Raw genomic sequence first — 26,993 nt, 5'->3', positions numbered from 1 at the left:
TCATTTTCCTCCAGCAATTCCACCAGCCCTAAATGTCTCCATTTGTCAGAAAGTCATCAAGCCTCCTCATCTCACATAAGCCCTCTCATTCTGGTTGTCACACTGAATCACAGAACCACAGACATTTATTTAAACTCCTACCAAACTTCAACACTTCTTTCCCTTTGCCCTCTGTTCTCAAAATCCTTTGAAGAAAAACACCAACTAAGCCTCAGGCCTTTGGATGCTTGTCCCAACGAGCCTAGCTTAGAGACCCCCGACAGATCCAAGGCCGAGGAGGGCACAGCAGCGAGGTCACGAGCGTTGGGGTCCCGGTGTAACCAATCTACTCATCTCACCCGGGGGTCCTGGGCACTGGGGAGTTCGTTACCCTTTCCGTGGGCCCTCCAGCTCACAAGCACTACCTCAGCCCACACGGAGCCACGTTTCACACCGGCTCCTTTGGTCACACTCCTTCTATCCCTCCCCCCAGCGAAGTGTTCGGGGAAGCAGGCTGACCCAGGGACTGGCAGGAGGTCGGCCTCAGCTCCGGCTCTGCTGCCCGCTCGTTGTGCCACGGACCAAGTCCTGTCATGTCCGTGCGGCACCGACCACTCCAAAAGAGAGGGGGAAAGCAGGTGACTTCAGACGGCCCCTCGCAGCTCTAACGATCTGTGACTCAGGGATTGCACCACCCCTGCCCCAGCCCCAGCTCCCTGCCCACAGTCCCCTCAGCCTCCGGCCCCAGCTCCAGCCCCGGTCCAGAGAGAGATGGAGGCGGGAAACAGCCGGGACCCTCCCTCCTCATCCCGATCCCGGCGAGGCAGCCGTAGCTCCTAAGAGGCGAGCACAGACCTCCTCCGAGCCGCTCACCTGAGTCCTGGCTGGGCTGAGTCGCCGGCAGCAGCAGCAGCAGCCACAGCAGCAACCACGACGGCGGCCGCGGAGCCATCGGGGAAAGCCCCGCACCCGCTCCAGTAGCCCGGGCGGAAGCGCTGCCCCGCACAAAGATGGCGGCGGAGGGGCAGGCCGACGTGGGGCTGCGCTCTGGCCGCACAAAGATGGGGACCGGGGGGCTTCTCGGGAGCCCCGAGTTTATTAACTGGCGTAGGACTATTCGGATGCTGGGTTTTGGGTCCCCCCGCCCTACCAGCTGCAGCCTCTTCCGTGGCTCGTGGGAGAATTTAGATAATCACGATTCCACCCAGAAGTAACTGAGTAATAAGGCACATCTGGGCTCGCTCCTCCGAGCTCTCCTCCAGCGCTACGAAGCTGACGAGGGTGCTAAAGACGCTGGAGACCTAGCGGTTTGCAAAGCCAGGTGGAATGAGCATGTGTAGCTTCCCTTTAGCCATCTGTAACCACCTCCACCCCCCACTGCCACATGTGCATCTGCATGCATTCACCTTCCCTACTGTTGGCATCCCTACTTTCCAACCTCTAGGTTGGCAACTTTAGAGTTATCCTTGACTCTTCCCTCTGCATCAACCTCCACATTAATTAATCAACATTTATTAAGTATGTACTATGTGCTAGGCATTGTACTAGATATTGGGGATAGAAAGACAAAATGAAATGTCTCTGACTTCAAGGAGTTTACACACAGTCAGGGAGAAACAACGTGCACATATAAATAAATGAATGGATGAATAAATAAATAAATACACAAAGTAAAAACAAGGTAATTTTGATGGGGAAGGAGACTGATAATCATAATCTAATAGGTCTCGCAGTGATTGAGTGTTGGGCCTAGAGTTAGGAAGACATTTTTTTATTTCATCTGGCTTCAGACACTAGTTTAACCTTGTTTGCCTCAGTTTCCTCATTAGTAAAATGAGCTGGAAAAGAAAATGGCAAACCACTCCAGTATTTTTGCCAAGAAAATCCCAAATGGGGTCACAGAGTAGAACACAACTGAACAACAATCTTTTTTTTTTTACTTGTGGTTTAAGATTTGCAAAGCACTTTACAAATAGTATCTCATTTGATCTTCACAAGAAACCTGGGAGATGGGTTCTATTAGTATCCCCATTTTCCTGAGGCAGGCAGTGGTTAAGTGACTTGCCCAGAGTCACACAACTGCTAAATGTCTGAGGCTTGAGTTGGATTCAGGTTTTCTTGAGTCCAAGTTTATCCCTCTAATCCACTGTCACCTAGCTATCTCAGCAGGTAAGGCAAGAAGCACTTGAGCTGAGTCTCAAAGGAAGACAGGGATTCTAGGAGGTGGAGCTAAGGGGGAAACACATTTCAGGCACTGGGTACCTGGGCATAATTCCTCTCCTCTCTGCTCGCCATACAGAAACACAAGAGGGCAATACAATGTCCTGTACTTAGAACAGTTTACCTGGAATGCATGTTAAGTATGGTGCAGTAAGCCTGGAAAGATAGGCTACAGCTAGGTTGCGAAGGACTCTGAATAACACAGAATTGTGGATTTTATCCTATAGGGAATAGAGAGAGCCTCTGGAACTTTTTAAGGAGGCCTGTGCCTTGATCAGGCTTTCATATCACTTTGGCTGATGTATTAAGAATATACTGGAGACCAGAGAGATTGAGCAAGACTAATTAGGATGCTATTGCAATAGTTTAAGTCAAAGGTACTGAAGCTTTGAACTAGGGTGTTTCTCTGTGGTCATCAAGTGTATTCTATTGCCCTGAGGATTTCTGTCATTTTAATTCCTGAGATCACGCTTTCTATGATCCATAAGAATAAAGCATGACTGATAGAATTTTGGTGATAAAGAGACAGGCTTTTGCAATGGTCAACAGTTTGGGATCATTGAAAGGACTGCACAGTTTCCCAAATGCAATCAATTTTGATTTCTTTCTCCTACTCAAATCAAGGATCAGGGTCATTATTTACCTGTGGTGCTAATTAAATGTACTGATGGATTAATTTAATGAGCTGCCTATCCAGGTGCATGTCCTAAAGCTGGGCAGTTAATTTTTCCCTATTTTTCTAGTACTGGTGGTTAGACTTATCTCTTCAGAATTCTTGCAGATTTTCAGTAAGGGGTTTTTGTAGTGTTCTAGGGCCTGACAAAATTAGTATGATGCCACTTTCATTTAGAAGAATATGGAACCTCACCAATAGGAAATCAATTTTCTTTGGACCAAAGCATCTCCCATGAGACCAGTAAATACTTTTCACAAAGATATCTTTCCCTACTTAACACTTCAAATAATGGCTGTACTCAGTGGGTCAAAGTTAACCCTATAGTATTGTTTTGTTGATTGTCTACACTTAAAAGTGATGGAGAAAATGTTAATAATGCATGTTAAACTTAAAAGTTGTGTTACACATTCCCCCCCCCAGACAGTTGTTAAATATTTACCAGCACACCACTATGTATAATCTTAACATATATGAGAAACACTTTTTTTTGGAGAGCCTTAGGCTATATTTTGCTCCAAATAAAAATCTTTATTGAACTCAGGAAATGATAAAAACAGCACGGTGCTACATTCTCAACACTTCTCAGTTACGTGATCGTAAAAATGCGATCTATTAAAAAACATAACACCTATATAAGCCTATCAGTTCCCTTCTCATGTTTATGCCAAGAAAATCCTTGTTGCATGCATAAACTCGTAAAGATTTTCTGGTTTTATAAAGTAACCCCTTGATAGATTTATTGGGATAGCATGAAATCTGAAAATTAATTTTGGTACCATGTGTGGCGTGTGGAAGATGAAATGACTGAGGAAAACAAAGTTTCAATCTTTAGAGTGTTATCAATTTTATTAATCAATATATGCCAATTGCCTAACAAATTGGGACCAGAACCCTTCCTCAGTTTAGGGCTGGATCCCAAACACAGGGGGAGACAGATTTTTATACATTAAAAACAATTAATCAAATAAGACTAATTAATTAAAAGGAAACTATAACATTAGGAAATCTGATTTCTAATTGGATGAAAGATTAGGGACTTTCCAAGTTGGGAGGTAGAGAGTGAACCAATGCAATTCCCTGAAATCAGAGAGGTGTTCAACTCCCCAAAGTGTCTGTAAACAATCAAGGGAATATGGAAAACAATAACTGATTAATCAGAATGGAGCCAGTCTTCAAATAAGACATATGAATTGCTTGAGATGTACAATTATGAGAAAACTCCTTTCATCAATATATGGATCTCAATGGGTTTCTGGTCAGTATTACCTAGGTACTTGTTTAAGGGTGTCTAAACAGCAGGGAGAGGTGGTCCAGTTTCCAAGCCATGCAGGATTAGGTTCAAGCAAGGCAATAAAGTTTTCTCCCAATTTCCACAACTGAATAAAGTTTTCTCAAAAGGCAGAAGTTGGACTAGACCCATGATTGAATAGAAAGGGAACTGAGCTAGCTCTAAAACTGAGTCACAAGATGGAGTCACAATTAACCACTTGCTGTCCTAATCCCCTCAGTTTTCCCTCTTTGATTTATGGGGGGAGAGGGCAAGCCAGCAAGGACAGCAAAAAATTTTGCGAATAGAGTGAACCACATTGACTCGATCTTGTGACTCAATTCTGGAGCTAGCTTAGTTTCTATTCAATTATAGGTCTAATCCAACTTCTTTCTTATGAGAAAACTTTACTCAATTGTGGGAATTGGGAGAAAATCTTATCCCATTGTTTGAACCTAGTCTTGCATGGCTGGGAAACTGGACCTCCTCTCCCTGCTGTTTAGAAACCTTTAACCAAGGACCTAGAAGGTTATGCTCATCAGATACTCAGTCAGATTCAAAGAATGATACAAGGAATTTTCTCATAATTGTACATCTCAAACAACCCATGTGTCTTATCTGAAAACTGGCCCCATTCTGATCAATCAGGTATTGCTTCCATGTTCCCTTGATTATTTAAATGATCCCTAGAAATCAATTACCTAATATTGTTTCCTTTTAATTAATTGGCCTTATTTAATTTTTTAAATGTATAAAAGTCTGTCTCCCCCCGATATTTGAGGTCCAGCCCTAAGCTGAGGAAAGGGTCTGGTCCCGATTTGTTGGGCAATTAGCATGCATTGCTTAATAAATTGATACGCTCTGAAGATCAAATCTTTGTTTTCCTCAGTCATTTCATCTTTCACATGCCACATGTGTTCATTGTTATTATGAGCCTAACATGAACATTCCTCCAATTATTTGTCTTCCTTTATTTTTCTGAAGTTTTTTATAATTGTTGATAGGTTAATTCCCAAATTTTACACTTATTTTGAATGAAATGTGTTTGTTATTCCTTTCTGATTTTTATATTACTTTACTGAAATGCTGATGATTTTTATGGATTTATTTCATATCTTGCCTACTCTACTAAAGGTAGAAGTAATCTCAATTGCATCTTTTAGCTGATATTCTGAAACTTTCTAAGTATATCTCCTTTATGTCTCCTTAAATTAGGCAAAATTTGAGTCTCCTCTTAACTGATGCCTCTGTCTTTATTTCTCTTGTCTTACTGCACTACTGCTTTTATCTTCTGAAGGCAAATATAGTAAGGCAAAGGGAGAAGATTCGAACATTTCTCCATTGAAAATAATACTAGTTTTATATACATACATATATATATGTGTGTGTGTGTGTATATATGTATATATATGCATACATATATGCTTTTAATATATATATGCTTTTTATATATTTATATATATGCTTTTAAAAAAACTTTGAGGTTAACCCATGTTGATGCTTTTTAGTTTAGTTCTCTCTTTTAGCGTAAATGAGTGCTGTATTTTCAAAGGTTTTTTTTTCTGTGCACTATAATCTTATGTTTTCTGTTGTTTAGATCAGTGATATCACACTCAAATAGAAATGGGGGCCACAAGTCCATACACAAATATCCCTGTAGGCTGCATAATGACTTAGTTTTTAAATGTACTATAAATTATGTTTTATTGTGGTTTATTTTGTTAATATTTTGCAGTTACATTTTAATTTACTTCCCTCCTCACAGGTCACATGATTGCTACCTCTGGTTTAAATGATCATGTAAATTTTTATCCTAATTTTGTACCACCTTTTTTTTTCCTGGCATAAACCCAACTTAGTTGTATTCATTTTGAAACATCTTATATTGCTGTAGTATCTTTGTTATGATATTATTTAATTTTTGCATCTGTCCATTAATGAGATTGATCTATAATTCTTGATCTCTGATTTGTCCCTTCCTAGTTTGAGTAGTAGGACTATATTTGTCTCATAATAAATTTGGTAAAGTGTTTTCTTTCCCAATTAATTGAGAATAATTTTTTTAATCATAATAACTTATATCAAAATATTTTATATAATTTACTTGTAAATCTGTCTGGAGCATGATCATGCCTCCAACCTCATTTCCTTTTGGTAGTTCATTTATAGCTTTCACTTTCTTTTTGTATTACTAGATTATTTAGGATCTCAATTTCATGGTTTGTTCATTCTAGTATTTTATATCTTTTATAGATAGTTATACATTGTCTCTGTATTTTCAGGTTTTCTAGAATATGAAGTATATGTACTAGTATCTGATAATCTCTTATTTTCTCTCTATTGTGAATTCACATATTACTTTATCTTAGTCAAGAATCTCAAGGTAAATAATGAATCAAAGTAGAAACAGTATTTCTAGATCCCAAACTATATTATAAAGCAGTGACAATTATAACTCTTGTGGTCTTTAATGAATAAAAAAGTATATTAGTGGGAAAGAATGGATGACCAAAAGCCTGAAGTAACCCAGAACAATAGGGGAGTGTTCAGTAAATTCAAGAACATAACCTACTGGGGAATGACTCCATATTTGATAAGAGCTGCTTAGGAAAATAGAAAGCATTTACATAGAATTAGGTTTAGATTAGCATTTTATACCATATACCACAATATATCCCAAATGCATATATGACAAGTATTTTTAAAAAACACATTGTTCAGAAAAATGAGAAGAAAATAGGATGTGCTTTTTGCAACAACAGCTGGAGGGAGGAATTCTTAAATTAATAAGGCAGAGAGGTGGGCATAAAAGAAAGATCTGTGCTTTAAAGCCTCAGTGTTGGGAAGTAAGTGTAGATGTGGAATCTTCTTCCACCAGGACCAATAACTGGTTTGTGACTTAGATAAATCTGAGAGAGTTACCTGAGACACTTAAGGTTAAGTGACTTGGTCAAGGTAAGCTACTCTCCAAGATGAGATTTGAATGCTGGTCTTTCCAGCTTTAAGGCCAGAATATTATCCACTACATAATGCTTCCTCTAAAAAGCACTTAAAGAAAAGAGACAATTTTGATAAAAGAAAAAATTTTAAACTAAAAGTTTACATGTTTAAAAGTTAAAAGTTTCATGTAAAACATGAAAAAAATCAATTGAGCTAGAATGAGGGATAAAATGTGAGGTTGAGAAAAAACTTTACATCAAATGTTTCTGAAAAAATCATATATCTAGGATATACAAGACCAAGTGTCATTCCCCAATAGACAAATAATCAAAGGTGATGAACAAACAGTTCAAAGGAAGAATTATAGACTATTAACAACCATTTGAAAGATTGCTCCAAATCAACGAAATGAAAATGAAAACAACACTGAGATTTCACCTCACAACCAATCAATTGGTAAAAATTACAAAAGATAGAAATAAAATTATTGTTGGAAGAGTACAGAAAGACAAGCACAGTCATACATCACTGGTATAGCTAAGAACTGGTCCAATAGTTTTGAATTATTCAAGAAAAATGACTATGCCATTCATATCTTTTGATCCAGAAATCCTGCCATTGAACATATACCCTGAGGAGGTCAAAGACAGAAGGAAAGGCCATATACATACCAAAACTAGGCATAGCAACACTTTTAGGGAATAGCAAAGAACTGGAAATAAAGTGGGTGTCCATTGACTAGTAAAGTGGCTGAGCAACTTGAACTGGCTGAACTATAATAGAATACCATGTAACTATAAGAAATGACGAATTCTTTAGAATTCAGAAAAACATGGGAAGATGAATAGAGAATGAAACAAATAGGAGACAATATACACAATAAGTATAATGATGTAAAAGAAAAAAAACACCAAAAAACTGAATAAAGCACCTTTGTACTTTCTTCTTATTCTCTCCTAAAACCTCTTGAATCTAGCTTCTGATTTTGTCACTTAATTGAAAATGTTCTCTCTGAAATTATCAATGAGGTCTTAATTGCTAAATCCAATTGCGTCCTTATAATTTCTATTATTATTCTCTGTATCAATTAACACTATTGACAACACTCTCCTTCTGGCTTCTGAGTTTGTAAGATATTGTTCTTTTTTGGTTTTCTTCCTACCTATCTAACCACTCCTTCTGAATCCCCTTTGCTGGATCATCATCAATGTCATAGCCATTTACTGGCAATTTCATCAGTTCCCATGGTTTAATCATCATCTTTATGCAGTTGACTTCCAGATCTATACATCCAGCCCTAATCTCATCTCATTCTTTAGTTCTAGTCCTACATCACAAACTACTTAATGGACATTTTAAATTGGATGTTCCACAGTCATCTCAAAGTAAACATGTCATCCAAAACAAACTTATCTTCTCCTTCCAAAAACAACAACAACAACAACAACAAAATAAACCTCCTCACCTCTTCTGAATTTCCCTATTACTTCAAGGGTGCCACTATACTTCAGTTACCCAAATTCATAATCTTGGTGTCTTCAATTTCATTCAGCCCAAATATTCAATTAGTTGCCAATTCTTGTCACTTCTACTCCACATCTCTCATATATTCCCTTCTTCTCCCCCTCCCCCACCCCACTGTATCTATCCTAATTCAAACCTGCATTAGCTCTCAACAGGACTACTGTAATAGCTTCCTATTTGGTCTCCCTACATCATTTCTCCCTACTCCAATCCATCCTCCATTCTGCCACCAAAATAATTTTCTTAAAGTGTAGTTCTAACCATCTCACCAACCTACCCAATAAATTTCAGTGGCTCTAGGATCTTCTATAAATTCCTGTTTTATATATATGTATATATATATAAGAAAATTATTTTGTATGTATAAACATATATATATATATATATATATATATATATATATATATATGGAGAGAGAGAGAGAGAAAGAGAGAGAGAGAGAGAGAGAGAGAGAGAAAGAGAGAGAGAGAAAGAAAGAGAGTCTCCCCTGAGAGAATGCAAGGCCTTTGAGAGCCAGGATTGTTTTACTTATGTTTCAGTATCCCTAATGATGAACTTTATTCTTCATCTGTAAAATGAGCTGGAGAAGGAAATGGCAAACCACTCCAGTTATCTTTGCCAAGAAAACCCCAAATGGGGTCATGAAGAATTGTACCTGACTGAAACAAATGAGTAACAACAACAAAAATGATTAGCACAGTACCTGACTAGTTGCAGGTATTTGAAAATGCTTGTTGGTCAATCATTTCCAATTTTTATCCTAGAAAAGAGAGTAAGTAATGTACCACTCTTCTTTCTCTGTCACGGGGGACTATGTGGGTTGAATGTTGCATATGCTGTTAGAGGAATAGCGTCCAAGAAGTTCACTGTATCCATTATTTGTTTTTATTATAAGATAAGATTCACTAGGGCATTTCTCAGGGTGTCATACTGCTTCAGCTTGGCTGGATATGAACTGTTTTCAAAAGCAGAATTGCAGACTATCAACAATTATGTGAAAAAATTACTAACAATAAAGAGAAATACAGATTAGAACACCTCTGTGTATTTTATTCCACACCCATGATAATGGCAAAGATTATTTTTATGGGGGTCCAGATCTATGATTTCTTTGGTATTAATCTGTCCAAGTCTTTACCAATCAAATTTGGTAAATCTTATGTAACTTTATTAAGAAGTTATCTGGGGGCACAAAGAGATTAAATGACTAGCTGATAATCACAAAGCCACTATATGTCAGAACTAGGACTTTAACCCAAATCTCTCTAACTCCAAGGCCTCTTAGCAAAGGTGATAAGAGGAAAAGTCATGATTATTATTATTTTTTTTTTTTTGCTTTTTGGTGAGGCAAAGGGGTTAAGCGACTTGCCCAGGGTCACACAGCTAATAAGTGTCAAGTGTCTGAGGCCAGATTTAAACTCAGGTCCTCCCTGATTCCAAGGCCAGAGCTCTATTCACTATACCACCTAGCTGCCCCAAGAATAGTCACTGTTGGAGGACGAAGATAGGCACACTAATGCACTCCTATTGGAGGTATGAATTGGTCCAACCATTCCTGAACACAATTTAGAACTCTGCAAGAAAGGTCACTAAACTACTGACCCTCTGACCCCAGGTATCCCACTAACGAGTATATACCTGAAAGAAAGCAAAGACAGAAGAAAGGCTCCATATATAACAAAACTTCAAAGCAGTACTTTTTGTGGTAGCAACTGGAAACAAGTAGGTACCCAATGATTGGGGAATGGCTAAACATAAATAGTATGTGAATATAATGTATTATTATACTGAAAGAAATGATAAATATCAAAAATTAAGAGAAACACAGGAAAACCTAATGAACTGAAACAAAATGAAGTAGAACTAGTCATGATTATGACATATATGACTAATGTAGCCATGTAACAATATAAATATATACATATATGACTAATGTTAACCAAAAAGAGCACTAAAAGCAAGCGAAACATAAAACAACTAGAATGACTAATCTTGTTCCCAGGTAACAGACAGGAAACAAACTTCCATCCTTTCAGTAGAATGGCGGTGGACTATAGATGTAGTTATGGCATTGATTAGTTTTACTTAACTGTTTCTGTTGCAAAGTAGGTCTCAATAAAGGAGCATGACTAATATAAAAATAAATGGAATCAATAAAACTTTTTCCTAAATAACAATTTTGTAGAGATGAGAAAATAGGAATATATGTTAATAGTTGCTAATGTCTGATAACTGGAGCTTGGAGAGTTTGTGGTACTTAAGTAAAGGGTTCTTAGCCACCCTTGTGTTTATAGAATAAGAACATTTTCAGACTCAACATAGAGTACCACGACTTCATTTAGCAGGTGATGTGAGCTATATTTTGTTCAGAAAGCCCTGACCATGAACATGCACATGTCTTGCAGGTCTACAGGTTAAGAAGAGGCCCAGGAAAGTCACAACCAAGGTCATGTGTTTCTCCTTCTGGAAACTGAGGGGAATCTGTTCAGCAAGAAATAATTCCATCAGGCTAGGGGGTGTTTAGTCCAATTGACTCTGGTGGTTTCTCTTTTTCTGGTAGAACTCTTTTCCACCTTTACAGACACAGGGCTCTAATATATCAGCCCTCTTATATCATACTCTTGCTTTAAAACACTGAATTTTTGGCATTTAAAATAAAACTTCCTCCCCTTGGATAAAGAGAAGTACACAGAATCATTCCTGAGACAGAGATATGCAATAGTTCTATTTATTTGCAGATCTCTCCACTTAACTTAGGTGTTAGAACATGAAAATGTACAAAAGTCAAAGGTAAACAATCATTCTATATACCTTTTCTAAAATGTAACATGGGTAGCCATTACATAGCAATCTTTCTTCAAGGCAAAGACTTAAAAGCATTCTTTTTGTTTTGCCTCTCCTCTCTTATCTTGAATATATATATATATATATATATATATATTTGTTTCCTTCCCTGTTCCTGTGAAGATTTTTTTTAATCCCTATCTGTTTCTCACAAAGCCCTTTTTCACGGTTCTCTTGATTAATTCAGTTGAATGCATAGTATATTACAAGGACTTCTACTTTGCTTCTTTTCCATATAAAAAAGACAGGTGTCAACAAAGAATAACTTCAGAGTTGCTATGTATCTACTCCGATAAGCTGTTTATGAAAAGGAAAGGAAGACCCTGTAGAGGACATCTTGTCAGGTCTTTTTCCTATAAACAGGACAGCCTTTTTGTTCTGGTCCTGGTCTCTAGACTTAAAAAAAATCCCCTCTCATACACTATACCCATATACCCTTATGCCCCAGTGTGCTACATTCACCTAAGAAGTTTTTTTGGGAAACAAATTATGCTCAACTTAAAACACCAAAAAACACTTCCACATACAAAGCAGAATACAAAAAGAAGATTCTACATGAAATCAAGAATCATTCCATATCCTTGCATTAAAAAAAAAAGTATATATAAATTCTATGTTACTTTCAAAACTGCCCTGCTTATCTGTGCTTCCTCTGAATTTTCTTCTGTTCTCTTCTGTGAAATTTAGAAAAATATTAAAATGGCTCCTTGTTTTGCATCACTATTGCTAAACCCTCCCTCGTCCTCTACTCTGCAACCCAATTAAAAACCTAAAGAAACAAAAAAAACCTTTGTAACAAATAAGCAAAATCAAGCAAATTGAATCCAGAGTAGCTACATTTAAAAGAACGTATGTCTTTTTCTGCAATTTGTGTCTATCAACCCTCCGTCAAAAGTTGAGTATTATGCTTCATCAGCATTCCTGGAGAAATGGTTGATTATCACAATGATTAAAATTCTTAAAACTTTCACAGCTACTATTTTTTAAGAATGGTAGATGTCTCCTACTCACCACTATCCAAAAATCACTGGTTTGTCAGCCATGGGAAAGAGGAACCATTTTTTGAAGACCTTTAAGAAATCACTTAGAGGCCAATAGCTAACTGATAACAAAAAGGGACTGAGCGCCACTTTTTGGTGCTTGAGTTGATATGTGGCACTGATACCTTCTCTTTAGGAGGTGTGGCTGGGTATTTGCAAGATTGAACAGAAATTTCCCCAGAAGATTTTCAGGACTTCATTCTCAGGTTTTTCTTAGTTACTTTTATCATTCACAGTTTTTCTAATCTTCATTTTGTATCTGTAAGATGGATAAATGACATGTATTTGTTTCTAGATGACAGAGGTAGAATTGAGATAGTTACCTGAGGCAATATAGTAAAATATAAGACATTGTTCACTTAAGTTTTATATTTACCCTCCTAATCAATAGTTTCTTCACCAGTTTAGAACCATCCTTGATTCTTCTGTCTCTTACCTCCCATATCAAATTAGGTGTGAAATCTTGTTAGTTTTTCCTCCACAGCATCTCTCACACTGGTTTCATGCTCTGCAATAAGCCCACCACCCTACTTTAGGCTCTGAACACCTCTCTCCTGGACTATTACAATATTCTTCTTATTGTTATTCCTGCTTCTAGTCTCTCTCCTCTCCAATTTATCTTCTGCACAACTGCCAAAGCAACCTACCTAAATAACAGCTAACACTTACATAATGTTTTAAGGTTTACAAAGCACTTTACACATATTATTTAATCCTCACACAACCCTGAGGTGGGATGAAAAAACTGAAACTGAGATATTAAATGACTTGCTTAGGATTGCACAGCGAGTGTCTGAGGCATGATTTGAACTGAGGCCTTCTTGACTCCAAATCCAGCTACTCCACATACTATGCTACCTAGATGTTACTACAGCCCAAGTCTGAACCTAACATTATTCTGCTAAAGAAGTTTCCATGGCTCCCTAGTGTCTCCAAGGCAAAAACCAAACTCCTTATTTGAGCATTTAAAATCCAGGACTAGCTGCCTCCAAACTACTTTTTAAGCCTTATTTTCCATTACTCCCCATGGCACCCATCTGACATACCTGTAAATTTGCAGTCTTTCCTCCCATGTTTGGAAGGTGTACCACCTTACTAAGCATCTTAGAAAGTTTTATTCAAGGCTTAGTTCAGGCTCCACCTACTCCTTAAAGACCTTTCTAATCTTTCTAATTTTTAATGCTTTATGTTGTATTTACATATTTGTGTATGTCTTATAATCTCCAATAGAACGTAAGACCTCTAAGGCAATGATTATCTCATTTTTGTCTCTGTTTTCTCCATCATTTAGCACAATGCCTTGGTATTTTTTTTTTATTGGTCCAGACCTGAGATTTCATTAATACAGGAAATTTCTGTTGAGGAAACTAGCCCTACCAGTGAAGACTGGCAACTGGTCTGTACCTTAGAGAGTTGCTAGGAAATTGAAGTCATACTTGCCAGGGTTAAGAGTTGAACCTAGATTTTCTCTAAGGCCAGTTCTCTATGCACTACAGCAATGGTAACAAACAAATAGAAATGGAGGTTACTCAAGTGTACATAAAGATCCCTGTGAGTTGCATACTGACTTAAGAGAACCACATATTAACATTATCTATGTTCTTATATTTTTATTTATTTTGTTAAATATTTTCCAATTACATTTTAATTTGGTTTGGGCAACACTTAGGTGTGTTGTGGCTTGCAGCCCAGTGTTTGACACCTTTGCAATACAACACCCTGACTTAACATAGTAAATGCTCAATTTCTTTAAAAGTTGAATTGCACAGGTGCACAGCCTAACAATGCCAGCCCAGGATCAAAGCAACCAGTACCATATCTGTAAAGAACGGAATTCTTTTGTGAGTTTTGAGGGTGGCCTGTGTATTGGGGATCCTTATTTTTGAGGTAATAGGATCACTACTAGTTATATTTGCTTATTTTCCCTTGATAGGGGGCAAGAGGGAGAAACATCTGCTCAAATGATTATGTAATAATACGTGTCAACACCAAAAACCTATTAGTCAATCAGCAAATTTCCTTTTTGGCTAAAAGTAAGCCTGTGATGGTTAAACAAAATAAAACCAAACCACAATGAGGGGAATTTAGTCCACTGGGTGAGCAAATCCCCAAATCTGTTGGAGGTGGTCTGAGAGAAGAGAAGTCACACTAACACTGGTAGTTCCAGAATTGCTTGTAAATCACTGAAAGTCCTGAAATTCAAGACTACAGCTGAGAGATACAAGTATAGTGAAAGAGTGGAATTTATGCTATTGAGGTGGCAAAGAAACCATGGTTTCATGATCTTTCCATGGGGATTTTCTGAGGTGAATAGAAAGATCCTTATTGCAGAGAAGCCAGAGAAAGAGATTTTGTCAGACACTGATAGCAACATTGGCTATGTGGTGCTTAGAGAACCTCAAAGTTCCATTGAGCTTTTAGCCATATCTCTAGCATGTAAGATAAATCTGGGGTGACCCTGAATCCAGGTGATAGTTTTTCATAAGACCAAAGTGACCCTGCCCACTTGGAGTCAGAGCCGGAGGAAAAGAGAACTAAATTTTTCCTAAAAGTTCTTCAAAGAGGAATTAGTGTACTCAAGTAGGATTCTTCCTCAAGCTATGCTCAGAAATGAAACTAAGTTTCCAAAAGGGCAGGGGTTAGTCATAAACAAAGGAGGTCTGAGGGAATCTTGCCTGTAATGTCCACTTATGGGGAAGAAAGGATAACTAAGAAGAGTTGCCTAGATATTGCAGGGAACCAGCTGGTTTCTAAACCTTAAGTTACCCTGCCTGCCCTCCCCCCTACTCCCCCACCCCCACCCCACACACCTAAGCCTATTGCCAAGATAGGTGGTGAAGCCCAGTATAATCTGCAGCTGATGATCTAGGCACATCCAAAGACAGAAACCAAGATGCTGAGAATATCATGCAACCCTGAAGGCCCTGGAGAATAGGTCCCTTAGAAATGGACAACCTATGTTTCCTTAGTAGGAAGACTATGATTTTTGTTACTTGGGTGGAAATAAGCCCTAATAATAATGCAAAGCTTCAGAAAAGACCTGACTGCCTCTACTGTTAGCCAACAAAGGATGAGTAGCTGCCAAGTTATCTCTAGACCCAGAATTCTGGGAGAGGAAAACATGTACAACTATAGGAGCTACAATTAGAATTTTAAAATAATTTTTTTCCTTCCCAGCAGGAAGGTGGGAATGAAGGGTCCACAATAGTAAACTACTACTAGATGGTAGTAAATAGCTACTAGATATGCCAAGAAATCCTCACAGAGGTGCCCCTGCTGATGTTCTAGCTCCAGTCCTGACTCTACCTATCCTTACACAGAAATTGACGTACAACAGGCAAATGGAAGAAAGCTTGAACAATTCCTTTCAGTGTTATTAGGTAGCTTCTAGAAGAGTGTTCCTAGACAGTCAACTTTTAACTGTGCTGCATAAGGTGGGAATGGGAGGAAGACAGTATTTTCTTTTAGGTGTTCAGTGTTTGATCACCTAGCAGCAACAGGAGCAGAGTCTAATTGAAAGCAAAGAGGAAACCTATCACTAATTGTTGGGGAAAAATTTTTTTTCTATCCAACACTTTCACCTTATTTTTCAATCTAAAAGACTCATATCTGAACAAAAGATTTTATTTGTGAGAATTACAAGCTCTAGAAGTGATTCTGGAGAATCATAATCTTGGAAGTCAATGTAAGGAATAGGGTTGTTTTGTGAACTTTGAGGGATCCTTTACAATGCCCAAATAGCAGATAACAAATACAATCCAAACGGGTCCCATCCTGCACACCAACTCTCACCACGTAGTTACCTGAACCAAAATGAAAAAGAGTCAAACCGTTAGCACCAACTATTGTTCAGTTGGCCAAATTGTCCTTTTCCACAACATTTAGCAACTGTCCAACTGATGTGTTGTAAGGTAACTGCAGCATGGTAGCAGCAGCCAGTAGATATTCTTTGTATATGTTGGGTCCTCTACTAGCTGTTATCCCACCTTAGGAAATTTCAGAAGCTTGACCACTCCAGTGAGAGGTGTAGGGTGCTGGGGTTTTAACAGGAACAGTCAAGTTGTCATTTCCCTGTTTCTATCTAGTTGTATAGCCGGAAGTACAGCAAAGCCCAGTTTCATTTATACTTTAAAAAAATTCTCATTTTTTAGGGTTTACAGAATCAGGAGTTTCAAGTACATGTCAAGAGAAAGTAGAAATATTAACAGCCTCAACCCCTAATATCATTCAAATGGAAATCTCTGTGGAACTTCCAATGTCACCCCCCCCATACTCCCTCAGGAAGCACCCTGGAATCCTTCATGGTCCACCCTAAAAAATGGGCTTACCACAAAAATAAAAAAACCAAACACATTACTAACATTAAATTGAAAGTAAGGTTCAGATCATATAGGTTTCCACTATCCATTCTGGTTACCCCACGCCTCAGGGACTAAGGAGAGAATAACTACTCCCTTGACTTCCAGTGGTGACCCCTTAAAAAGTAAAAACACATGACAACATACTACCTGATAGCAACTGAATATTCCAAAGCCATTGATACAGCAACTTTTCATCAGAAACAAAAGGTGACCCAGCCCTCTGCAGATGTGAGAGCCACTCGTTCATTTCTAACTCAGTAATATCCAAATATGTCCTAGATACAGTCGGGAGGGAAGGGTCTGAAATAGGTGAGAAAGAAGGGTAAGTAACAAGAGAGTCAATTTATGAAGGACCAGAGTTAGAGAAGTAGGTTGTATGCACAGTGGATGAAATCAAAGGCCAAGTTGTTAAGCACAATCCAGAAGGGCCAGAGGTAAAGGGATATGTCTGTGTATCAAGGTAAGGAAGTCAGCAACAAGTTAATAGTCCAAGGGAGCAGACAATTAACAGTCCAAGGCCAAAGCAAGGGTCAGAAAAACTGGATAACGGCCAAAGGAAGAGCCTGAGGTCAAGCAAAGAATTCTTAGAGTTTTTCAGTCTCAATGAGGTGGGCACCCCCCTGATCTTCTGGATCAGCAGGTCCCTGCTCACCTCCACTACCTCCTGATTGGGAAGTCGCTGTTTCTGGACGACCAGGAACAGTATGTTCTATTTCCCATCTGTTTGCTGTCCTCCTGCCAATTCTCTCTGCAAATCCTCTTTGGAAACTATATCTTGGCTGGTTTTCATGCCAACCTCTCTGATGACCAACCGTTCTTTCTTCAACTGCTTTTTGCTGTCTAGTTTGTCGATACTGCTCGTAATCTTCAGTCATCTTCTTCCTTAGTGTTTTGCAAATGGCCTTGTATTCCTGGCCTTTATCACCCCTAGCTGCCATGTCTCTCCTCTTAGCAAGGAGGTTAAGTGTTTCTTGGCTAAGGCGGTTTCTGGGCTCTTTTGGTCTCTTCATTGTGATGATTTTTTTACATCGGTTAATCTTTTGTAGTAAATGTCGTTCATATTCAGAATCATAGTCTCTATTTCTGTTCATTTCCCAGTTTTGGGATTCCACAGTGTGTTGAAACAGTTCTTCTTCAAGCTGCTGTAATCGCACACAGTGCCTTCTTTTCATCTTCATCCTTTCTTCTAATTTGGTGTTTAATTTAACTTTTGCCCGAACCAACCGATGATATGACTGCATACAGACAACTGATTCTGAAATGACTGCCACATCTGTAACCAGTTGCTTCTTGTCTGTTAAAATATAGTCAACTTCTTCTTTTACAACTTCATCTGGTGACCATGTCCAGCGCCTTCCTACTCTCTTCATGAAAAAAGTGTTCATGATATACAAGTGTGAGGCTTCTGCATATTCTACAAGCCTTTGGCCTCTTTCATCTCTTGATCCAGAACCATATCTTCCAACATACTCTTCCCCTTCCTCTCCTGTGCCCACTTTTGCATTGAAGTCACCAAGTATCAGAGTATATGCTGATTCAATTTGGAGAATTTTATCAAGATCCTCATAGAATTTATCTACTTCTTCCTCCTCTGCTATGGATCTTGGTGCATAAGCAGCAATGATTTTCATGGTGGCATCTCGGCTGACCCTCATTGTAAGCACTGCGAGGCGAGAGGACCAAGTATACCATGAAATTATGTTCCTTGTTGCCTTTGGGCCCACCATGAAACCAACCCCACCAACTCCTTCACTCCCCTCTCCGAGAAGAACCTGCCAACCGTCCTTCCATTCAGATGAAACCTCTTCTTCACGTCTAGTTTCATTTATAGCAAGTATATCAATGTGTATGTTTTTTAGCTCCTCCAGCAGCGTGTCTACTAACTCATCAGTGGACAAGGAACCCACGTTGAAAGTCCCAACGGCTAAATCTATATTTATATAGGGTCTCTTGGCGCCCTGGGGGCCTTTTTGCGCCTTTCCGCTTCCGCCTCGGCCCCCGTCACTGCAGGAGGGGCCGTCATAGGGTGGGGGGCCATTTTGTATTTCTGCCCGATTCATAGTTTTCGCGTCCAAAAAAAAAAAAAGGGGGGAGCACCCAGCGGGCTGACCTTCTGGTGACGAGCCTCTCCGCGCTCGGCTAGGCTGGGCCTCCGACGGCAGACATACAGCATTCAGACGTGTTCAGCAAGAAATAAGTTTTAAAAATATATATTAATAATTATAATAGACGTTTAACTAATGCCCGGGGGGGGATGGGGAAAGGCATAGGTAACACCATAAGATCAGGGGCTCAACCGTCGCCGGAAACTGCGAGTCGGGAAGATACAATACTGCGCAGGTGCGTAAGCACTGGGAACGAGTCCCGCCCTCTGCTCGCACGCGCACTCGCGCCACGACGCAGGCGCGGGGCGTGCGAGCCCGGGACGGCCGGAGCCCCGAGATCTCCGCCTCTTTCAGTGTGTTTAGTTTCCGGGGGCCGACCGTCGGGCGCGCCGCTGACGTCATCACTGCGCGCTGCCACGTCTCCTCAGCTCCGCGGCAACCGGGGCTGATCACTGCTGACTGGACTGCGGCTGGGGTCTGGCCGTCGGGCGTCCGGGGACAGACTGGCCGGCCCTTTTCGGATCTTTGTGAGGCGACGAGGGACAGCAGGCCTGGAGCGTCGCGGTCGGGGCGGGGGAGGGAACCTGTCCGCCCGCCCCAGGGACAGCCCGTGAAGCCACCACCGCCTTTTTGGGGAACCCGCCCCGGTGTCCAGGCCTCCATGCGTAAGTCCTGGGGCCGCTGGCCCATCTGCGGGTCTGGCCGCTGGTCTCGCCTTTCTCCTCTTCTCTTTCAGTCTTCCTCGTGGGAAGAGAGAGGCATCGGCACGGCCTCCCTCCGGGCCCCTTTCTCCTCTTCTCCTTTCTCCCCCTCTTCTGTCTTCCGCAGCTCAGAACTAGAAAAGCCCCTTTACGAATGAGGGAGCCCGAGTCCTTTAAACGCCTTCCTTCGCCTCGCGTTTGTTAGTCCAACGAGACTGATGAGGCGTTGGGCACGGGAGTTAGGAAAAAGTCAGCTGTGACGTTTTGCAAACCTGAGTTTCTGAGATGCTTTGTGATGATTCTGGAACACTAAAATCTGTAGCATATGAAACTAAGCTTGCCAACCCTACCCGAGAGCCCATGGTGTAGTCAGTCTGATGGGAAACTTCATTTCTTCTAGTTGTGAGTCTTTCTTTTTCTGAGCAAACTTTAAGGGTTCAGTTTCACGGGATTGCAAGGTCTGGGTTGGGAAGAACTTAAGTGACCATCGAGGACTGTAGTAGAACTCTAGTACAATCCATACCAGGAATAAAGAAGCACCCCTTAACATACTGGACGAGGGATCATCCAGCTTGTGTTTATTTTCAGTACTTTTCCAGACCTTCATTTTGTACTTTAGAATAGAAGGTTTTTTTGTGCCTTGGACCCCTTTGGCAGTCTGGTGAAGCCTGTGGACTACTTGGAATAATGTTTTTACATAAGTAAATACATGCATAAAATATACATACATATTACATACATAAATTACATTAAATACATAGGATTATAAAGGAAACCAATTATATAGAAATGCTGTTATCAAAGTATTTTTTTAAAAGATTCATGAACCCTGTATTAAGAAACTCCTGCCATAGGGCATGAATAATTTCTCCTAAATTTGAATATTTGATTTTTCAAAGCGAACTTTTTAAGGGTTCACTATAAGAGAATCACTAGTTCTGTGCTGGAAGGGATTTTGGTGACCATTGAGGCCAATCCATACCCAGAAAAAAAGTCCATCAATAATACACTGGACAAAGGTGCATTCATCGTTAACAGTATTTTATACTTCTGTAACATCTAATTTTTGAAAGTACTTTCTCATCTAGTATATCACTTGATTGTCATAACAGTCCTCCTCCGAAAGGTAAAGCTGATGCAGCATAGAATTCTCATTTTCCCAGAGAAAACTGAGTTACACTTAAGTGATTTACCTGAAGTCTTAGATCCAGTTAATAGTGGAACTAGGACTAGAATCTTTTAATTTCTCATTCCAGACCCTTTCATTATTTCAGTTGATTGAAAATTAAATGATAAGGTTATTATAGTATGTCTCGTCAGATTGGATGTTGTATTTACGTTTTATCTAACATTAAGCATTTACTGTGTGCCAGGCACTCTGCTGGGGTACAGTACAAAAGTGAAAACAGCTTTTGTCCTCAAGGAGTGTACATTCTATCAGGGTAGATATATGTATGTAAGTTTGGACAAAATGTATACAAAACAAATAAAAGGAAATTTTGGGAGAAGGCACTGGCTGGGGGAAGGGGGTGAGAGGGTGAGAATGAGACTCAAGAGAAGCTTCATGTAGAAAATGACCCTCAAGCTGAGTTTTGAAGAAAAATAGGACTCCAGGAAGTAGGGGTGAGGAGAGAGTATATTGCAAGCATGGATCTTGGCCTCTTTTAAAAGCACAGAGCAGAGTTATGGGAATGTTCTGTTTGAGGAACAGCAAGATAACCAGTTTGGCAGGACAAAAGAGTGCTTGAAAGAGAGTAGTGTATATGAGATTGGAAAGGTGGGTTGGACACAGATAGTGAAAGTCTTTAAATGCCAAGCAGAGGAGTTTATGCTTGATTAATAAAGAGGAAGTTTATTGAGCAGAGAGATAACATGATCGTTAGACCTGTGCTTTAGGAAAAAATCCCTTTGGCAGTTGTGTGTAGCAGTTCAAATAAAATTCAAATAAAAATGAGGGCCATTAATCTGTACATAAAGATCTCAGTGTCTGCATATTGTCTTAGCTTTCAAATGTAATATTTGTTTTATTTTGTTTTTTTATTTTGTTAAGTATTGCCCGGTTACATTTTAATTTGGTATGGCAGCACTTGGGAATGCTGTGAGAGTAGTGTTGAGGACTGCACACCTGGACTAGCTGGCACGTTTGATACCTCTGGTGTGGAGGATGAAATGGAGAAGAGAGAGACTTGAGGCAGGGAGACCAGCTTGGACGTTATTGCAGAGCCCAGGTGAAAGGTGATAAGGGCCTGAACCAGTGGTGATCAAGTTAATAGACAAAAGGGGATGATTGCAAGAGATATTATAGATAATAGAATTAACAAGATTTAGTAATTGATTGGATATCTAGGGTGAGGGAGTTTGAAGAATTGAGAATACCTCTGAAGTTGTATTCTTGAATGAATGGAAGATTGGTGGTGCCATTGACAAAAACAGGGTAATTGGGAATTAGGGACAAATGATTTTTAGGGGATGATGAGTTGTGTTTTGGACTGTTTAATTTGAGATGCCTGTGAGATATCCATTTCCAGATGTTCAATAGGAGAGAATCTAGGGCTAGATATGTAGATCTAGGGATTATCTCCATAAAGATGATAATGAAACTCATGGGAAGAGATGAGGTCACCAAGAGAGAGCCTGTAAAGAGAAAAGAGAACCTGTGACAAAGTCTTGAGGTAATAACCACAGTAAGGATGATGATTTAGGAAATTGAGGAGTGATCATAGTTCGGGAGTAGTAACACACACACCACCCCACCCCAAAACAAAACAGAAAAGGCTATCCACAAGAAGGTAGTTGTCTCTGTCAAATGTTGCTGAGAGGCAGGAGGATCAGGATTGAGAAAAGGCTATCAGATTTGGCAATCTGATTGATAATTGACAACTTTTGAGAGAGCAGTTTCAGTTGAGTGATGAGGTCAGAAACCAGGTTTAAGTGGTAGGATTGAAACTGGAGGCCTTAAGAGTACATAGCTTTTTTCTAGCAGTTTTGGCCATGAAAGGAGGAGAGATATAGGAATAGCTTTAGGGGATGATAGAGTCAAATATGAGTTGTGGAGCTTTTTTGTTTTGTTTTGTTTTTGTTTTTTAATGTGTTTATGTTCTTTAAAGAATGGAGGAGACCTGAATGTGTTTGTAGGCAGCAGGGAAGGATCCAGTAGGTGTAAAATTAGAGAGTTGATGATTATGATTGTAATCTCCTGGTATAAATTGGAGGTTTTTGGAATCAAAGATGCTTAGTAGGATTAGCCTTACTGAACTTTTTTCTACATACTCTTCATCCAAATACCAAAGCTCAATTTCATTTACATTTCATTTAGCTTTGTAAGACATTTGTAAATTAGAAATAACTGATATTAATCATTTTACGTTGGGTAAAATAAGGCACAAAGATTTAAGGTTTTCTAGAGAGTGGATTAGAGCTTTGATCTTCTGACTACCCTGAGGTCAGAAGGATAAAGATTGTTAATCCTTCCATTAGACAAGTGGTTCTTAAACTTTTTAGGTCTCCAGACCCTTTTACACTTTTAAAAATCATGGAGAACGCGGTGTTCCCTCCCTCCACCTCCCCCCCAAAAGCTTTTGTTTACTGTGGGTATTGATATTTGCTGTATTCAAAATTAAAATGTGTTAGTATTATCATGAAAATAGTTTTGAACTTAGAGACCCTGAGAACTGCTACATTATACTAACATAGCTAAAGAATATTGCAAATATTTGACTAACTTGTCTTAGGAAGTTTTTCATTTACTTTTTCTTCTTTGTTGTGTTATTTTCAAGTAGTAAACTTGTATTTAAATATTTTTCCAGAGGTGGAACAGGTTGGAAACCATTGACTGGGTCACAGCTGTGGGTGGCACTGGAAACATTCTGGTTCCTGGACATGCCCGGTGGAAGGAGGGGTCCTAGTCGGCAACAGCTAAGCCGTTCAGCTTTGCCTTCTCTACAGACTTTGGTTGGAGGAGGCTGTGGCAATGGAACAGGTCTAAGAAACAGGTATGGGCAAAATGATGCTATGTGCTATTTGTAATGTGATATGATCAGAAATCATTAGGCTGTAAAGAGGTATACCTCTTCAAAAATAATTCCAGAATCCCACTATTAAATACTGTTTGAAAGCTTTTGAATATTTTTAGAATGCCTTGGGTTTAGTAAGATTGTGGCAGAGGAATGCCATAGTTAGAGATTAGGAAATATAGTACTGTCTGTTTCTTGGTTAAAAAGAATATCCTACATTTCCAAAAGACTCATGATAGAAAATGCTATGCACATCCAGAGAAAGAACTATGGTGTCTGAATGCAGATCAAAGCATACTATTTTCTCTTTTTTTATGTTTTTTTTTCTTTCTTGTAGTTTTTCCCTTTAGTTCTGATTCTTCTTTCACAACATGACTGATGTGGAAATATGTTTAATATGATCATACCTGTATCAGATGGCATACCATCTTGGGGAGTGATAAAATTTGGAACTCAAAATCTTATAAAAGTGAATGTTGAAAACTAAAAATAAAATAAAAGGGGGGAAAAAAGAGTGTCCTGGTATTTAGGTGGTCCTTCTAGCTGTTAGCTTTTTGACTATTTCATTGTTAATTTGCTTCTTCATTAGAAGGTGGAAAATATTGAAGGGAGGGAGGGGATATTTTACAAGGAATTGGGAAATAAAGTTATAGGTATTGACAGGAAGTTGAAAGTAATGGCTAGAATGAGGTTCTGGGATTATAGGCCTGATTGTATTACGTTGCAGTAAGAATTGCCCAAATTTTCCTTTACTAAAATTTCTTAGCAATAAGTGAGTTTGAAATATTGTTTTTACTAAGATTGTTGTTTTAATGGTTTGTGTTCTAAAAGGGTAAATGGTTTAATTTGTATTGTAGGTTTAATTTATCCCTGCTGTTCCTGGTTCTCAGTAGCATAATGATTAAGAATTAAGTGTATTTTTAGCCACCTCATCAAGAGGCTTGGTTGTGTTGCAGTGGCTAGGGATCCTGTTCTAGCTTCTCCCTAATGTCTTTTCTAATCTGTCACTTTTGACACCTTAAAAGAGTTGCCACTTGCTTTAATTTAAACTAGCATTTTAATTCTGAAGCTTGGTACCAATACTGTTACCAACCTTGTCTTTCCCTTTTACACGACATAAACCTTATACTCCAGCCAAACTGCTCTACTTATTATCTCCTAAGTATGTCCTGAACTTGCTTCCTCAGTTTTGTCCAAGCCTTTTTATATCACCTGAAATGTATTGTTGTCTACTCTATCCTTTAAAAAATTTTACTTATCCTTCGGGAACCAGCTGAAAGCCAGTGTCCTTTTGTGAAGCCTTGTTTGACCACTCCAAAGAGAGCCCTTTTTCTGCCTTGTGAATTCTGTTGTATTTTTGTATAAAAGTGTTACTTAACTCCTTTATTAATTTTATCATGTGTTTATGTCTTGTCCCCATACTTAAAGTTTAAACTCCCAATAGGCAAGGATTGGGCCTTATACTTAATAGACTCTTATATTATTTTCTTAATACCTGCTGTAGTTTCTAAAAACTTGTTATCCAAAAAAAACTCAAACCAAAACCAAAAAACCCTTGAAAACCAACAAAATTAGAGCTGTGTTTTGTTTGTTTGTTTTGTTTTTTTGGCTAGGCAGTGGGGTTAAGTGACTTGCCTAGAGTCACACAGCTGGTAAGTGTCAAGTGTCTAAGTCTGGATTTGAACTCAGGTCCTTTAGGGCACATCCTCCATCCACTGCACCACCTAGCTGCTCCTAGAGCTGTTTTTAAACACTTTAAAGCAGATAAAGCTTTTGCTTTGCCCTAGGAAAACCCTGGATGAATTTTATTTCCCCCTATGGATCATATACCATGTAGCCCTACTAGATATAAATAGGGCATAAATCCATTTGTCCAGTCTGTTATGATGGTCTTTTTCAGAAAGGGAAGTGTGGAATGTGTGTCTTGGAGCATTTGAGGGGATTTTCTAATGAAAGTGTTAATCTTGTGGTTTGGAGATTTGCGTGTGGGAAAATTGTTAGCTAGAATGTCTCTTCTTTCTCTTCTCTCTTCTCCTTGCATATTCCTAGTTTATTTTGTAATAAGACTCCTGACCCATGCCCCTTAATTATTATACTATCTCTTTTAATTCCTTTTACTTTTTTTCTATCTCATTTTTGACTATATTTACCTGTCTCAGTGCTGCTGCTTTAGCTGATCCCTAGGGATTATTATCCTTTTACTTTGAGGGAGTGTGAGGAGTTGAGAATGCCTCTGAGGTAACATACCTTAATGACTGGAAGGTAGATGGTATCATTGACAAAAACAGGGAAGTTGGGAATTGGGAGTGGTTTTTAGAGAATAATGAGTTGTGTTTAATAATAATAATGACTGTTGAATTTGAGATACCTGTGAGACATTAATTTCCAGATGTTCAGTAAACAATTGGTTTACTAAACCAATTTCCTGGACCTTTTCACCTGTCCCTTCCTGTCCCTTTCAGGGCACAGCTGTAGTGTTCTTGATCCTGTCCATTAGGAAAAAAGCTGGATTCTGGTTTCTGTGTTTCACTAAAGTGCAGAAAATTGTTATGTATCAATTCAGTAGCATTCTGTGTTCTGGAAGTTTTAATGTTGGATAGTGAGTCTGAGATCTCTCTTCTTTAGGGAAACCTTTCTGAAAAAATACCATTCTTACATGACCAAAGTTTTGTCCCGTATTTTACAAACGGCCTTCAAGTCTCTGAAAATATCTTAAATTGTATAAATGACAGGAAGCTTGGTTTTCCCATATCTGTGCTCACATTCATAAGACTATTTGGTTACTAACTAATGCTTAGCAGAGAATATCTGACTATAAGAAGTAAGCAGGAGAGGCAGAATATTAGTCATAGAAATATATGGTTATTTGCTCTCCCTGGGCGACTAAAAATAGTACTAATAATCATAGAATTATACATTTAGAGCTGGAAAGGACCTTAGATCTAGTCTAGCCCCTTGATTTTTATAGACAGGAAAAACTGAGGCCCAGCTGGAATGTGAATTAAGTTGCACAAAGTCCTTTTGGGAGTAGGTAGCAGAACTTCTTGCTATTTATACAAGGAGATATTTTCAGAGATTCAAAGATTATTCATAGGACATGGGGAAAAGCCATGGTTATGTGAAGAAAGTATCTTCCTAGAGGCATCTATAGAAGAGGCATCAATTTTAGAATCACTGTCCTATGCTAAAATTTTCAAACTTAGGATGCTGTTGCATGGTACATTACAACTCGCTATATTTTAAGTGACTCACTAGAGCCAGAACTTAGCTTTTTTCTCACAGTGAGGTACTACTCCAGGGGTTTTCCTCACAATTAACACATG

The 26,993-nt window shown here is 39.0% G+C and overlaps 3 protein-coding genes across 6 annotated transcripts in view; 1 reads left to right on the top strand and 2 right to left on the bottom strand.

Annotated features, from left to right (window-relative positions):
• POGLUT1 (protein O-glucosyltransferase 1) overlaps positions 1-17,512 on the bottom strand; it is a 41,833-nt gene extending 24,321 nt beyond the window's left edge. The window contains exon 1 of one of the 3 annotated variants that reach the window (XM_020985866.2): positions 16,999-17,512. In XM_020985866.2, the coding sequence (XP_020841525.1) occupies positions 16,999-17,098 (100 nt within the window). In that variant the 5' untranslated portion in view covers positions 17,099-17,512. Of the gene's footprint in view, positions 1-498; positions 619-852; positions 1,244-16,998 lie in introns of those variants that run through there. The other 2 variants (XM_020985867.2, XM_020985868.2) reach the window with 2 other exon arrangements.
• On the bottom strand, positions 16,099-19,224 carry LOC110208062 (uncharacterized). The gene is made up of 2 exons (XM_020985862.2): positions 17,504-19,224; positions 16,099-16,293 (listed from the first exon to the last, which is right to left on the bottom strand). Exons 1-2 carry the CDS (start codon positions 18,909-18,911, stop codon positions 16,136-16,138), a joined length of 1,566 nt encoding a protein of 521 aa, XP_020841521.1. The 5' UTR covers positions 18,912-19,224; the 3' UTR covers positions 16,099-16,135.
• Positions 19,225-19,343: 119 nt separating this feature from the next.
• The window catches only part of TMEM39A (transmembrane protein 39A), a 30,712-nt gene continuing 23,062 nt past the window's right edge, over positions 19,344-26,993 (top strand). For both annotated transcript variants that reach the window (XM_020985865.2, XM_020985864.2), the window contains exons 1-2: positions 19,344-19,621; positions 23,464-23,649. In XM_020985865.2, the coding sequence (XP_020841524.1) occupies positions 23,537-23,649 (113 nt within the window). In that variant the 5' untranslated portion in view covers positions 19,344-19,621; positions 23,464-23,536. The remainder of the gene's footprint in view (positions 19,622-23,463; positions 23,650-26,993) is intronic.

The sequence above is a fragment of the Phascolarctos cinereus genome, unplaced genomic scaffold (genome assembly GCF_003287225.1).
Source record: "Phascolarctos cinereus isolate Bilbo 61053 unplaced genomic scaffold, phaCin_HiC Scaffold_726;HRSCAF=1367, whole genome shotgun sequence".
NCBI classification, from domain to species: domain Eukaryota; kingdom Metazoa; phylum Chordata; class Mammalia; order Diprotodontia; family Phascolarctidae; genus Phascolarctos; species Phascolarctos cinereus.
Note: the sequence above shows the minus strand (reverse complement) of the source record. Positions and strands in the feature narration are given on the sequence as shown.

Excerpts from the sequence above, each read along its gene's own strand:
- LOC110208062 (XM_020985862.2), bottom strand. The coding sequence starts at position 18,911 with ATGAATCGGGCAGAAATACAAAATGGCCCCCCACCCTATGACGGCCCC. Across the intron at positions 16,294-17,503 it reads CCAATCAGGAGGTAGTGGAG|GTAACTACGTGGTGAGAGTT; the intron begins GTGAGCAGGGAC and ends ATTTTGGTTCAG.